General features: G+C 45.3%; 1 protein-coding gene across 3 annotated transcripts in view; it reads right to left on the reverse strand.

The window, feature by feature from the left end:
* Nucleotides 1–15,443, reverse strand: part of CORO1C (coronin 1C) — an 89,275-nt gene that overhangs the window by 3,923 nt on the left and 69,909 nt on the right. For all 3 annotated transcript variants that reach the window (XM_042961597.1, XM_042961598.1, XM_042961599.1), the window contains exons 4-9: nt 10,395–10,524; nt 6,979–7,160; nt 5,654–5,773; nt 4,458–4,562; nt 2,355–2,500; nt 90–147 (exon numbers count right to left, since the gene is read on the reverse strand). In XM_042961597.1, coding sequence (XP_042817531.1) covers nt 90–147; nt 2,355–2,500; nt 4,458–4,562; nt 5,654–5,773; nt 6,979–7,160; nt 10,395–10,524 — 741 coding nt within the window. The remainder of the gene's footprint in view (nt 1–89; nt 148–2,354; nt 2,501–4,457; nt 4,563–5,653; nt 5,774–6,978; nt 7,161–10,394; nt 10,525–15,443) is intronic.

Consider the following 15,443-nt stretch of genomic DNA (forward strand, 5'->3'; position numbering starts at 1 on the left):
TTTGGGAAAACCCTCGGTTAAAGAAGAAGAAAGACCTGACATGTGAAAGTCTTTGAAACACAAATTTGCCTAAGAAACTGGGCACTTACTTTCCTTGGAACCGTCATGATAATAGGCTCACACTTTCTCTCATGAAGTTTGAAGAATCTTCAAGGGGGAAATAAAGGCAAAGTTGTATTAAGTGAAATAAGAGGCCAAGTCACAGGCTTCATAACAATTACTCTCCTGTATGGGATACGACATGCTCTGCCTAGCACCGCGGCCGATCCACCCTGGGGAGCAGGTACAATCTGTGTTCCCGTTTTCCAGATGAGAAAACAGAAGCCAAGAGGAGCTATGCTAGGAAATGGTGGACTAGAAACAGGAACCAGGAGTTGAGGTCTATGCTGCTGGGACAGTCAAACCCCCATCTTCAGGGCTGAGCAGCCGTGGTGGAAACGCCACCACCGCCGATGATTCACTTCTGGAACAATGACCAAGTCAACAGACAGGAGAGAACAAACACCTGACATGAGATTAGCATCCACGATTCGGATGCCAGGTCTTCTGCCAACTAGAAGTGGCTGAACATTTGTTGGCATAAATAGGATTTTTAAAAAGGAAAAGAAGATAGGCGCCTGGGTGGCTCAGTTGGTTGAGCGTATGACTTCGGCTCAGGTCATGATCTCGCAGTTCGTAAGTTCAAGCCCCACGTCAGGCTCTGTGCTGACAGCTTGGAGCCTGGAGCCTGCTCCGGATTCTGTGTCTCCCTGTCTCTATCCCTCCCCCACTCATGTTCTGTCTCTCTCTGTCTCTCAAAGATGAATAAACGCTAAAAACAAAATTAAAAAAAAAAAAAGGAAAAGAAGATAATCCTAGGATTACAATTTTGGCATCTATGCAAACCGCATCATATTTGACACTCAAGAAAAATTTGAAATTATCCAAAATGTGGAAAGACTAGGAACATAAAGCACGAAACCTCTGCAGTCAGCAGAGTGGTAAAAAACAAAAATAAAAACAAAAACAAAAACCAACCAAACTGGCCTGGGTTTGATGTCCAGCTCAAGTACTCAATGTATTAATGAATGCTCAGTAAACATTTAATAAGTAGGAGGTATCCTGAATGATTATGCTTACAGGTTTTTGACTTTTAGATGACAGTAAAATAAATGCTTTCCCAAGTACCAGAAGCACTCTCAAGTTTGGATTCAATCTATTTTGAACCACATTTTGATGAGTTTGGTTTAAACTATAATTTTGAATTATCTTTCTTTCACTACTCCAGCTACAGAGAATTAAGTATATTTAAAAATGAAACTTAGAGTAATTAACTTAAAAGATGTGCTCATTATTTAACTGTATGACCAAAACAACAGAGGTAGGCAGATGTCCACAGAAATGTAGTGTTGTACAAATGTGCGGTACGGTCACCGGCCCAATAGCGTGGCGCTAGTCATCCTGTTGCTCAAAACGGCCAGTTATTCATGGGGCACCCGGGTGGCTCAGTCGGTTGAGCGCCCGACTCGGTTTCGGCTCGGGGCATGATCTCACGGTTTGTGGGTTCGAGCCCTGCGTCAGGTTCTGTGCTGACAGCACGCAGCCTGCTCGGGATTCTCTGTCTCCCTCTCTCTCTGCCCCTCCCCTGCTCCCGTGCGTTGGCTTTCTATCTCCCCCTACCCCTCTCTATCCAAAATAAATAAATAAAGCTTAAGAAAAAAGTTTTTAAATGGCCAGTCATTCGTGAGTCTCACAGAGTATCTCCTGTTGACTAGGAGGAGAAAAAAGCCTACCCTTTGGGAAGACCACTGGCATTATGCAATATAAAATTTTTTAAAAATCCCTAGTAGTATAGACAGGCAGCAATTCTATAACATAGTTGCATTTCCTAAATCAAGCTAACCCAACACCCAGCTACTGGTCTCTGCCTTCTCTAATCTAGGGTCCGTGAGGTCCACGATCCAGTTTGGAACATGTTTGTCCCCACGGCGGGCAGGAAAACCATCTATTCGGTCCATCTCAGGGGCAGGCTAGCCCCCGCTTGCCTCCCAGCAGACACTGGCCACAGCCTTGGCCTGAAGACGAGAGATGGAGGCTTCGCTAGGTCAGTACATGTGCAGTGCGCCTTGGCTGAGCCACGTCACTGGTGCTTCGGGCCACACAGTCTGAAGCACGGTTCCATGACACGATTTTGCAAGTTCTTTCCTGCTCTAAAACTCTGTTTCTCAGTGTAGACAGGAAATGAGAAACCAATTCCGCAGTGCAACGGAGGGGAGACGAGACTGCGGCCCTAGGGCATTACCGGCAGCTGTATCGCTCTGGTGTAACACGCGGGGCACAAACAACCTGCGTATCTTCCGGTACCGGCTCTTTACCTGGCGATCTCACATTTGTTAACGTCAAGTCCCCTCTTGGGCATGTAGCCCATCCCTCTCTGAGGCTCCTTGCTGCTGAATGTGTTGAGGTAGTGGACATACGGGGATTCATCTGTGATCTCAAAATAGCGGATACTGCTGTCACCCTACAAGAAATCAGAGAAAACTTCGCATTGAACGTTACCTGAAGCAGCTGGATGAGGTGGTGTCTCTCTCCCCTGTCAACCCAGCACTGACTGGGACTTGGCCTCAGTGGCCAACCTTCGCTTCCTCTCCAGAGGGAGAGGATCTGATGGGTGCCCTTCCTGGCAAAGCCCTCACTCATCAAATGCTAGCATGTCTTTTAAATGGTCTCCTCCGCCTCCTACTGGAGGCTCTCCACTGAGCCCGGACGCCAAGTCAGAGTCAGGGCAAAAATGTGAACGCCTCCGGCCCAGCAACTGTATCGCAATTCAACTTCAAAAGACAAAGTCTAGGGGGACCACGGAGAGGGCGAAGACTGGCACAGAACGGTGTCCTTTGCAGACCTGAGGGCGCCAACCCCGGACAATCAAGCAATAATAAAAAGTAAGATTTGTAGAAGAATGAAATGTTAAGAACAAAGAGTTTTTAATCATCCTTCATTAATAATTAATTCACAGTTCATAATAATTCTTCATTCATAATGAAGAAACTCACTAAAACATGAGTATTCCTTAACTTCAGAAGACAGCGCTGTCTTGTTGCAATGTATCAAATTCCAGGATAATTTTTCTTAGAAAGGTCAGATGGTTTTGGAGGTCGGAAGCGTACGCGAGTGTCTCTAAGCAGAACTAGCTGTCCCACAGTTACGCCACCTTGAGCGGCAAAGGCAATGCTGCCTGCTGGAGGGGAAACGTGTGTGTATATGCGATCGTGCCCTTCCAAGTGTCTCGGTTCTCATGATTTCCACTTGTTTCGATAACGTAAATATCTAAAGTGATGGTAAACAAGCTAAACACAGACTGTTTCCTGTGTACTGAAAATAACTTTCCACCTAGCGTTGCTAACATCTGGGTAATCGCTCCCGTTACTGGTTTTGATGCAGTCTATGGCAGCTGTGAACATCTGAAAATGACTCTCAAGGAAACAGACAAGATCCCGGGTTCGAAGCAGCTGATGGAGGACAATGTGAAGCAGCGCTCAGTCAACTATGAGAACCGAAACATGTCTGGCTTTACTCAGCAAGGGGCTATCTACACAGGTTTGGGGGAAATACAGCAACAGCTTCAATTTTGTTAATTCATTTATTTCAGCTACAGAAAGTCTGAGAAAAATTGAATCTACAGAAGACTAAGGAACATTAAGGTTACTGCCCACTAAAAAAAAAAAAAAAAAAAAAAATAATAATAATAATAATAAAGCTAGCAAACACTGTAGTTAGGTGGACATCATAAGGCAGGAGGTATGCTTTTTGATTTTAGTGTGGGGTCTTCCTATAACAACTGTCACCTCCTGACACTTTAGTCAGGCCACATACTTTCAAGCCCAGGGCCCTAATGCTGAACTCCAGGGACAAGAACCCCCTGGAGAGTCTCTGAGGCCTTTAAGAGCTCCTATCCAAAAAGCGCTATTCTCTTTACAGGTCCATGGCACGTGGAAATAAACACCTAAATGTCACTCTAGGGCTACCCAATGGACTTCAGCATCAGATGCGGCAAACTGGCTGCTTGTTCCTGATACCATTAGAGAGGATCTAAAATCCTCAACCACACAGCACCAGAGGTGAAGAGACACCGGGGTGTCCTCTTTCTCTCACTAGAGTCCCCAAGCGAAGACATTCCTGCCAGTGTTCACCCCAACACCCGAGCCCCATCCCTGCTGTCCTCAGGGATGCGTACTCAGGAGTCCTAAACATGGTGTGCTATCACCACGCAAATGACAGGCTCAAAGGGTCTAGGCTCAAGACCTAAAACACACCAAGACACACATCCGTCCTTATTTTAGTTTAAGACACATACACAAATCATCTAAATTAGACTATTAATATGATACAACGCATTGCCCAGCAACTAAATCTCTGAAGGATAAACTTCTCCTCTTACAAGATTAAACTGAATATAAAACATTAAAATGACTGTTTACCTTTCCACATAAGTAAATGATACTGGTGTCAGGGTCATAGAAGGGCAGCAACACCCCATTGCTAGTGTCCATTTCATGAAGAGCGATTGGTTCCTGCATATTTTTCTGGGAAAAAAATACAAAGATCTGTATCTATCTATATACTTGTATATTCACCCATATTTTTGCAAGATGAATCATTATTTTATTAAGTGAGCCATTTCCTAGAATAATGCAAGTCTGAACGATGCACATATATAATATTCATACATGTAAATACCAAAGGGATACTAAATGGTATCCAACCCACTGAAAATTGTGCCCATTTGACAACCTAATCAACGCACACATCTGTGATTCCATGACAAAGATGAGACAGTTCTCTTTTGTGACTATTTTCTGTTTTAAAAGAAATTTTTCTGGGGCACATGGGTGGCTCAGTAGGTTGAGCGTCCAACTTCGGCTCAGGTCATGATCTCGTGGTTTGTGGGTTCAAGCCCCGCATCGGGCTCTGTGCTGACAGCTCAGAGCTTGGAGGCCTGCTTCGGATTCTGTCTGTCTGTCTGTCTGTCTCGCTCTCTCTCTTTCTCTGCCCCTCCCCCACTCACACTTTCTTTCAAAAATAAACATGAAAAATGTTTTAACATTTTTTTTTCTTAACATAAATACGTGCTCTTTAAAGTTACAGAAACACTGTAATAATCATCCCATATTCCACAATCCCACAATCCCACAATCCAGTGGGTGGCAGAAACAATTGCCATTTTGGTCTGCTTCCTTACACACACACACACACACACACACACACACACACACACACACGCACACTGAGATTGTACCATATATACAGTTTATTTTTCACTTATGCTATTAATGTTTTCCTAAGCATGACTATTCTGATTTCAACATTCGGTCATATTCTTTATAAAATAAAGCTCAGAACTTGGTTCCCAAGTCCAAAACACCATTTCTTCGTGCATTCTTTGTAAAAAATACAGCCAACACAGACTACTTTGGAGTGTCAAGAATGCATTTTAGTAATACGTTTAGCAATAAGTCTCTAGTGAGGATGAGCATGTCACATCCAATTTAAGGCAGACAGGAGTTCAGAAAACTACACTAAGAATCCTATAATCTACTTACCCCCCTCCAAAGACCTGCTCAGAAAGAGAAAGCTCAGTGTAATAAGCCAGTGGGAAGGCTGGGAAGGGGCATACCGGATTCCAGAGAGCCAGCTGCCGCTCACTCATGCGGCTGAAACCAGTGGTGAAGACATTCCCGTCAGCCAGAAAGATGGCTCTCATGGGTCTTGCTCCTTCGTGTGCTTTCTCCTTCTCCTGGGAGGCAAAGAGCAAGAGGCACATTATATTCAAACTGCGAGAAAGAAAGGTGGAGGGGGCTTATACACGGAATCCAACCCATGCCGCCATGCCATTCATCCTGATTGCCAGGTGTTTGCCAGGTGTGTGTGTGTGTGTGTGTGTGTGTGTGTGTGTGTGTGTGTGAGAGAGAGAGAGAGAGAGAGAGAGAGAGAGAGAGAGAGAGAATTAACCACTGCTCCTCCCAAAATGAGGAAACAAAGAGACACTATGTAAGTTGGCCAAGGTCCCTCAGCTAGTGAGCAAGCAGACTGCCAGGAGTTGACTCAAAAGCCTCACTCTTTCCACCATGCCCTGCTGCCAACCCAAGTCCATGCTGCAAAAAGAAAACACATGAAAGGACTCTACCAGATGTCTGTTTCTCCAGGGGATAACCTGAAGACTGGATATACCCTATGGTTTCCACCAATTTCGCAGGACACAGCGAAGTCTAGTTCAGTGAACCCCTTCCTTTATTCATTTGTTCCTTGAGAGTGCACTAGTAGTGAGCCCTGAAAGGTTCTAGTGGAGAAAGCACTTTGCACAGGGCCAGGCAAGTCCCCAGTGCTCGACAAATACGAGCTGTGGCTGTCACCCAACTTAAGAAGTAATACTGCCAAAGGACCAGCACATCCCAGAGAAGGGGAGACGCAGGACATTCTGGGGTCCAGCACCTACAGCTTCAACCCCAGCTCAAGTCCCAAAGTCTTCTGTCATGACAGGTAACTTGTTGAGGCCTAGTCTGGGTGGAAGAAACTAAGACACAAGCTGATAAGATACCCGTGGCATCTCTGTAAGGTGGTCTGACAATGGTTGCAGGAAGGGGCGGGGATCAATGAAGCAATCAATACTCAGTGCTAAGCCAGAAACGCAGTGAACTATCTGGGTTAGCTGATCTAGACTGGTAAATTCTTAAGGATTCTAGTGAACCAATAAAAACTTTGTTTCTTTGTGGGAAATGGTCACCAAGGGAGAGGTACGGCTTGTGTAAATTGTGGGATACACAACTCTGAAGTGTGACCGGGAGGAAGAAGCCTGTACAAGCCTGTGCGGATTCACGGTCCGGCGTCTGCAGTTAGGTTCCACGGAGCGGGCGCGAGGCCTCTGCCGCCTGCCTTAACAAGCAAAGCTCGCCCTCGCCCAAGTGCGACAAACACGGGCGGCTCTGCCCTTCGCATACTCACAGCAACAATCTCTTGCTTCCTAGGATCGATCACTCTCACTTTCTTGTCTTTGGAAGCTGTGCAGATCAGACTGCCGTTCCGGTTCCAGCTTACATTGTAAATCATGTCCGAGTGCATATCGTCCAGGTTTATGAGGGCTTCCCCCGTCCCCACATTCCAGATGATGATGGCATTGTCACAGCCTGAAAGCAAACAAAACCATGCTCCTCAGAGATGAGAAACACCCATACAGCAGCGCGCTTGTGAAAACTAGGAATACAGCAGGGAGACACAGACACAGGAAGATGCTGATCGCGGGGAGGCCCTACCTTATTTTACTTTTATTTTTTTTAATGTTTATTTTTGAGTGAGTGAGTGAGAGAGAGAGAGAGAGAGAGAGAGAGAGAGAGAGACAGACAGCCAGAGAGTGGTGGGGAGTGGGGGCAGAGAGAGAAGGAGACACAGAATCTGAAGGAGGCTCCAGGCTCTGAGCTGTCAGCACAGAGCCCAATGCGGGGCCTGAACTCACAGACCTCGAGATCATGACCTGAGCCAAAGTCAGACGCTCAACCGACTGAGCTGCCCAGGCGCCCCGGGAGGCCCTACTTTATTGGCCGCTAATTAAAAACCAAAGTGACAAAAAACACATGCATATAAAAGAAATGTATTAAAGGAAAAACATCGTTTGCTCCATTTGGTTTCATATGAAACACACAAAAAGTAACAACCAAACAAAGAACTCTAAGAAAACAGAATCCTGGGGCGCCTGGGTGGCGCAGTCGGTTAAGCGTCCGACTTCAGCCAGGTCACGATCTCACGGTCCGTGAGTTCGAGCCCCGCGTCAGGCTCTGGGCTGATGGCTCGGAGCCTGGAGCCTGTTTCCGATTCTGTGTCTCCCTCTCTCTCTGCCCCTCCCCCGTTCATGCTCTGTCTCTCTCTGTCCCAAAAAAAAAAAAAAAGAAAAAAAAAAAAGAAAACAGAATCCTATGTTTTTTAAGAGCTAACGGGCTGATGGACCCCGAGTGATCGTGTGTTTCCTTTTCTAGTAAAACCAACATCAGAATGAATACGACTTATTTCTTTTCCGGAGGAAATAAAAACGAAGAGTTTAAATGACTGTCTAGAGCACTCAACAAAAATGTGACACAGCACGTTATTCAAATCAACGATGCTGTAAAACATGGCCTCACATTAAAGGATGACCCAACCACGTGCTCACAACATATCCTCATCTTTAAAAGGGGAGAAAAATAGGTCAAGGCGGGGCTGATCTGAGAAGCCCAAACCGTAATCAAGTAGGCATGTGGATTTGGAAGCTGATCCCCAAAGAGGCCACAATGCTGGCTCAGCCACACCCCTCTGTTCCTCAATCCCACCTTCCTTCAAGCATCTGCCCCAAGGACCCTGTAATAAGTGGCACCATTTGTTGCTTCCAGGACATTAGTTCAAGGATGAAGTAAATAAGGGATGGATATCCTGAAGGTAAATTCTTGCCAATAGGCCAATTTTACAAGCACTTCAGAAAAATTAGCCACTGATATCCAGGCACCCAAGCTGTCTAAGGGCCAGAAGTAGAAGACTGTAAACAAACTTGTACGACAGTAAAGCTGGAGCTAAACCCTAGGATGAGACTTGACTCTCCTCTGTCTTGCGCACCACAGGCCAACAGGTAACTTCAGCCACCATGGATAGATCACGTAGTCTTAAAATATGCACAACACAGCAATTAGCCATTCTCTTCTGCTTGTAAAAGGCAGAATGGGGAGAGTCTGCTGACAGTACCCTATATTTGACCTCGATGAGAAGGGCGGCAGGAAATTTTCCATGACTGGCTTCCCTCTTTACAACTGTTTTCTCTCCTTACTGGACTGAGTTGAATATGAGGAGAGTTCCCACGTATAGTCACTTGTGACTTAAAAAAGGAGAGAATTCTAAGTAGCATCTGTTTTGAAAAGGAGTCCTTGGTTTCAACAGGTACATGTGGTATTAAGTTTTTAAATTTATTATATTATAAACACCCTCTATTCCCAGTTAAAAACTCAACTGCCCCCTTCCTTTGTACTGGTGAGGGGAAAGATTTTAAAAATTCTACCATTCACATTAGTATTTCTTTTTTTGTAAGTCAATTTTATGAAAGCATGATTTACATACAATCCAACGCCCCCATTTTTAGTATATGTGTGCTAAATATTGACAAGTGTATATATTCATATGTGTGGCCACCATCACAATCAAAATATAGAACTTTTCCATCATCCCATGACGCTGCCTTGTGACCTTTGTATGGCTTCTATTAAACACAAAATCTCAAACTGGAGACAAAGAGATTCCTGCAGGGTAAAACGTGGAAACTACTCAAGTGGCAAACCAAGAACGCTAGATCTTGGTTCGGGGGTTCACTGTAGTGCCGTCCAGCAGCGTAAAAACACAAGCCAAAACCTCCATGTCCAGAAATAGGGGACTGATTACATAAATGAAGATGTCTAAACAACGGACTATCACTGAGGTCGTTAAAAATATGATAGGAAAGGGGGAGCCTGGGTAGCTCAGTCAGCTGAGCGCTGGACTCTTGATTTTGGTTTGGATCAGGATCTCACGGTTTGTGAGATCAAGCCCCACGTCCACTTCTGCGCCTGCTAGGGATTCTCTCTCTCTCTCCCTTTTCTGTCCCTCCCCCACTGATACTTGCCCTTTCTCAAAATAAATAAATAAACATTTAAAAAAATATATCAGAGGAAGAACATTCAATGGCACATGGAGAGGACTACAGTGTACCACTAAGTGCAAAAAGCAAGTCACAAGTAAAGTGTCTGAACCTATCTTTGTGGGAGACATCACTCAGGTATGTGCAAAAAAGTACCTTGTGGAGTGAAACACAGACATGGTAATGATGTTCCCTCTGGGCGGGTGGCAGGATTACAACTGATTTTTATTTTCTCCTTTCGTTTCTGTATATTTTCTATAGCATACATGTACTACTTGTATAAGGAGAAAAATGAAAGTATCTTTTTAAAGGAAGGAGGATATTTGCCTCACAGGACCACCCCGAAGTTGGCAACAACATCAGAGCTGGCACCCAGGGCTCCCACCAGGGATCCTCCTGCTCTATCAAGAATAACTAAAACTGTGGTCCATGAAGGGCCCCATCAGGAGCCGTGCATCTGCTGGATTTATAGGTAAGCACGTATCTGTTCATTTCTCTAAGCAAGAAGTCTTGAGTCAGACTGCCAATGCAGCCTTCACACACACACACACACACACACACACACACACACACACACACACAGACACGCACACGCACACGGGTGTGCAGGCAAGCTAGAGAACTGCCGCATCTCAGCACCTCAGCATGGATTCCTAATGAGCTGCTTCAAAGCTGTGGAGCACACATCAAAATGCACTGGCTACTGCCCCCTCCCCAACTGCTCGGCTCCCACCTGCGCTAAGAAGGACGTTGCGGGCAGTCGGATGCCAGGCCACGATGCCAACTCTCTTCGAGTGGCCCTCTAAAATCACCACAGGTTCGGTCAGGGAAAGGGTGAGTCCATTTTCTGGGATCTGCCACACCTGTTGGGAAAGGAAGCGAGAGGATCCACGTGAGGTAGGACCTTTCACGATCACCCTTCCTTGACCATCCGGTTTGCAGACGCGCTCTGCATAAACAGAACACACACTGACTGGTCTTTGGAGGAAAGGCGGAATACCGCACGTCGACTCTATGCAGCTGTTTTTAAAATGGAGTATGATATTAAAGATCAGAACATCCATCAGGCCTCCAAAATGCTGCGTCCCCACTTTTATTTAACAGTAGTTGACATTTTATTCTAAATTCTCTGTTAAATTCAAAACTCTCTGACTAGAAGCATATAGAAATACTTAAGAGAAAAAGGGACAACGACCGAGGCCCCCATTGAGAGGCAGCACTGGGGTGATGAGCCCTCGTGGAGCCCACGGGTTTTGAGGGGAGAGACGCCACCCACCAGAGCTCTTGGGATGGTGCAGCATTTAAAACATCATGATTTCTCTAGTTTTACGTTTGGAAAATAAAAATACACGTAATAGTTCTGTAACATCTACTACAGAAAAACCTTACAAAGAAACAAAAGATAAATTTGGCCTCATGGAAATTTAAAGCTTTGTGTTTCAAAGGACATGGAAAGAAAAGCTATAAAGAACTCTTACAAATCAACAATAAAAGTAAAATAACCCAATTTTTAAAATGGGCAAAGAATCTGGACATTTCTTCAAGAAAGATATACAACTAGTTTTAAGGCACATGAAAACACGCTCAGTATTATTTAGTCATTAGGGAAACGCAAATCTAAACCACAATAAAGCATCAGTTCACGCCCACGGGCGGCTGTAATCAAAAGGCAGATACCGAGTGCCGACGAGGATGTGGGACAGTCAGGGCCCCCACACACTGCTGGTGGGATACAAAATGGTGCAGCCGCTTTGGAAACGAGTCTGACAGCTCTCAAGTGATTAAACACGAGAGTTTATATGGCTTAGCAACATCACTCCTAAGGTAACCCAAGAGCAATGAAAATATATGTCTACACAAAAACTCGTATGTGAATGTTCACAGCATCATTACTCATAAAGGCCAAAATGTGGAAACAGCCCAAATGCCCGGCAACTGAGAAATGGATAAACAAAATATGATAGATCTATATACAATGGAATATTACTTGTCCCCAAAAAGGAATTAAGTACTGATTCATGCTACAATATGGATGAAGCTCGAAAATATTACGCGAAGTAAAAAAAAAACTAGGTCCACATATCGTAGGATTTTGTGTATATGAAATGTCTGGGACAGAAAAATACACAGAGACAGAAAGTTGATTAGTGGCTGCTTAGCGCTGGGGACTTCGGCACAGTGATAGTGAATGGGTACACGGTTTCCTTCTGGGGTGATGAAAAACATTCGCAAATGGTCTCTGGGGATGGTTGTACGTATCTGTGAATAAATCGAGACCACCGAATTGTACACTTTAGATGGGTGAACTGTATGTGAGCTGTAGCTCAATGAAGCAGTTTAAAAAATGCTTCTGACTGGTGAAGCCACACAGGATATTCACCATATCTTAAATGGGGATGTGCCTGCATGGTAGAGGGGGTCGGGGATGGGAAGAACATCAGACGGAAGGGATAATAAGACACTACGACAGAGGAAGACATGAGTTTTAAAAGATTAAGAGAAACCCTCTATGAAGGAAGAACCGAGTAACAACTAAGCCGAATAGCACCAAGAATCCTGTAGAAAACCAGACATTAAGTAATACTTAAGTTTGTGAAAAGGTTCAAGTTTAAAGTAATTATCTTTTTACATACAGAGAGTAAAACACATTAAATATGTTAATATATTTTAAATTGTTTGTATATTTAAAATATATTAAAAAATTAAAATGTATTAAATAAGTATTAATGTATTCAAATAAGTAAATTTACCACCAAGAAACATTTTAAGGAACTAGTTCACGAAAAATTTAGAACTTGCCAGTGAAAAATCATGCTCAACAGTGGAACAAGTGAGAAACAGAATTTTCCTTTGTTGGGGATTTTTAAGGAGGAGACAAACAATGTCTGTTTTCAACTGCTTAGTGGAAGGCAAAGATCTGGATTAGATGGGTGTTTAAGGTTCAGCTCAGTTCTGCTGTCCTGCAAAAAATTAGAAGAAAAAGTTTGCCATCCTGAAGAATGGGGAAAAGGCATGAATTAAGTGATCGTTCATTCTTACGGCTAAATTCTGCCCAGGCTAACTACAACCCCTTACACCAATCACGGCAAAATAAACCTGGCCTTTTGAGGGCCTGAGTTGAGGATGTCACCTAATTTCCCCCGAACCCTCACCATTCAGCAAATTGTCAACGGTGCAGGTGTGAACGAGCACAGAAAGCAGAAGGAAAACCTACCTTGCCCCTCTTCTCCACCAAACAGACCTGAGCCATGGCCCCCTCCCCCGGAGAATGTGGGTATCTGCTGAACACCCCCAGCACTATAGGTCGCTTTCATCCCATACACATTACTTTATAATCAAAGGTTTATGATTGGTAAAACAGCTCCAAATTGAACTTAGCTATCTGAATGTAGAGCAGGTCTTGTGTTTTGTTGTTGTTGTTTTTTAACATAAGGAACAGAAAACAACTGCTGATTTGATCAAAGCATGAAGTCAGAGAAACAATTATGAAATGGGACTTTAGTGACTCAACAGGAAATGCATTCTCCAAGATGAATTCCGACCCGGGCTTAGAACTGGAAGAGTGGCAATACCACCTGCCGTCTCCAGATGGCACCCCAACCACGGGCTGCTGGTTTTCTTGCAAGGTCTGCGACACCTCTGTACCCCGCTCTGACCACAATTAAATAGCGTGTTCTCTAAATCCCGAATGGGGCATGGAGTGACGGAAGGCTTTGTTCAGAGCCAGCATTTCCAATCTTAAACATGAAGGTGGAAGCGGGGCCCACGATGGGACTTTACCCTCTCCTGTCTCTAGCTTCTCCCTCATTCAGGTTTTCCTTGGATGGCAAGGGAATTTTAATGATGAGGCAAAACACTTATATAATTTGTAAAATAAGGAAACTATTCCTTTTTTAATTTCACCTTTAGAAGATTCAATGGTTCCTAACCCACTTTACCACCTTGGTCGCTCGTTCACACAACACATCTCTTGAGTAGCCACTATGAGGCAGGCTCATTACCAGGCAAGGGGGAAAAAGGGTGAGCACGCACGGGCCCTGCTCTCAAGGGGTGTACAGTCTAACAGAAAGCAGAGACTTCTAGGAGACCAAAAATCAAACATAACTGGTGTGATGTGGGGGCTTGGAGCATGGGCTCCAGAGCCAAATAGACCCTGGTCCAAACCCTGCCTGGGCCACTTACACCGATGGTCCTGGGCAAACTTTCTAGGGCTGCTGTGAGGATGAAATGAGTTCATAAGCCCTGGAACAGTGCCTGGCATACAACCTGTGCCCCCCAAACGCAGAGACAGAACAATGCGATGCTTAAGAACGTGGGCCCCAGACCTAGAACAGACTGTTCAATTCCTGATTCTTCCCGGTATCACCTGCATAACCTCGGAGACCTGCACCTACACTTGCTGGGCCTTAAGTTTTCCTCACCTCTGAAATGGGAATAACAATGAATCTGCTTTCGTCGGGGCCATGAAACTGAAGTGTTTAGAGCGATGCCTGTCGTGAGGCAGGCTCTTCGCGAGCGTCAGCCGCTGCTGGCCCTTGTCTTGTGCACCAGGAAACCGCACGGCGTACGGAAGCGGCGCTCCGCTGCCGTAAGCCACGTGCTGAGCGAAAACGCGGGCGTCGTGAGGTTGCTTCCTTGCTCTCCCCGGCTGGGACGTTCAGGAAGGCCCTCTGAGGGAATGACCTCTCGTAGTGGCCAGGACTTAGAGGGAAGAAGGGAGGGGTAACACAGGCATGAGGATTTACAGCGGGAGGAGACAGTGGCTGGAAAAGTCTATGAAACTAAAACGAGGAGACGACGGAACCGCTGCCTCCGCTGGTAAGTAAAGGTGGTGGGTCGCGCACTGTGGGCTGCGGGAAAGAGCTGGAGACCCGTGAGCTTTTCCACATCGAGCGAGCACGCCCCCCTGGCTGGTGCCCACTAGCCCTACTCACAGGCTGTCCTTACACGGCTCTCTGCCCTTTTTAGGGTTGTCCGCAGCTTCCAAGCAGTGGCCTTCCAGTTCGGACTGAAGAGGTCTCACCAGCGGCAGGGCAGGGACAACAAAGCGAAGGCCGCTCGGTACATGTTTAGTCTTCTTGTGTGTAATGTGGGACGCGGGCTGGTGCGGAGAAAGGACGCCGGCCCGGCTCCTGTCACAGCTGGGACGCTAACTGGCTGTGTTAGCATTAAGAAGGGGTTTCACTCCCGGAAGCTTCAATTTCCTTGCTTGATACGGGGCCAGGATCCGCTTACGGGCGTTACTGGAAGCATCAAACGAGCTAAACCACCTTGCGTACCCAAAGCATTCCCCTAATGTGAAACAGTGCAAAAAGGGTGACCTTCGACAGACCAGTTACTGCCTGGACTGGTGTTTCCTAAGCTTTAAAATGGGACATACTCTTGCCTTACTGTGCTGTTATAATGATTAAATATAATCATTGCACATAAGGGCTTATGAAACAGGGCTTGACCAAAAAAATGCTTATTGCATGTTCGTGGTTATTTTTCTTGCTGTTACTATGACCCCTGCATATATTTTCAGGGTGTGAACATCAGGATTTCCTTCAAGAACCTTGTCTTCAAATTAATTCAGCACTTTCTAATTTACATCCAAGGTATTATGTGCGAAAGCTCTAATACGTGCCTAGGCCAATTAGCACAAATGAGAACAGCTCTGATCTCTATGCGGGTCTATTAGCATCTGTTACCGTGGCTAAGGCTAGTACTCCAAAACCAATCAGCTTTTTCAAAAACACGTCAGTGAGCAGAGAGGAAAACAGGAGTCAACCACCCTCTCTCT

The sequence above is a fragment of the Panthera tigris genome, chromosome D3 (genome assembly GCF_018350195.1).
Source record: "Panthera tigris isolate Pti1 chromosome D3, P.tigris_Pti1_mat1.1, whole genome shotgun sequence".
Classification (NCBI taxonomy): Eukaryota; Metazoa; Chordata; class Mammalia; order Carnivora; family Felidae; genus Panthera; species Panthera tigris.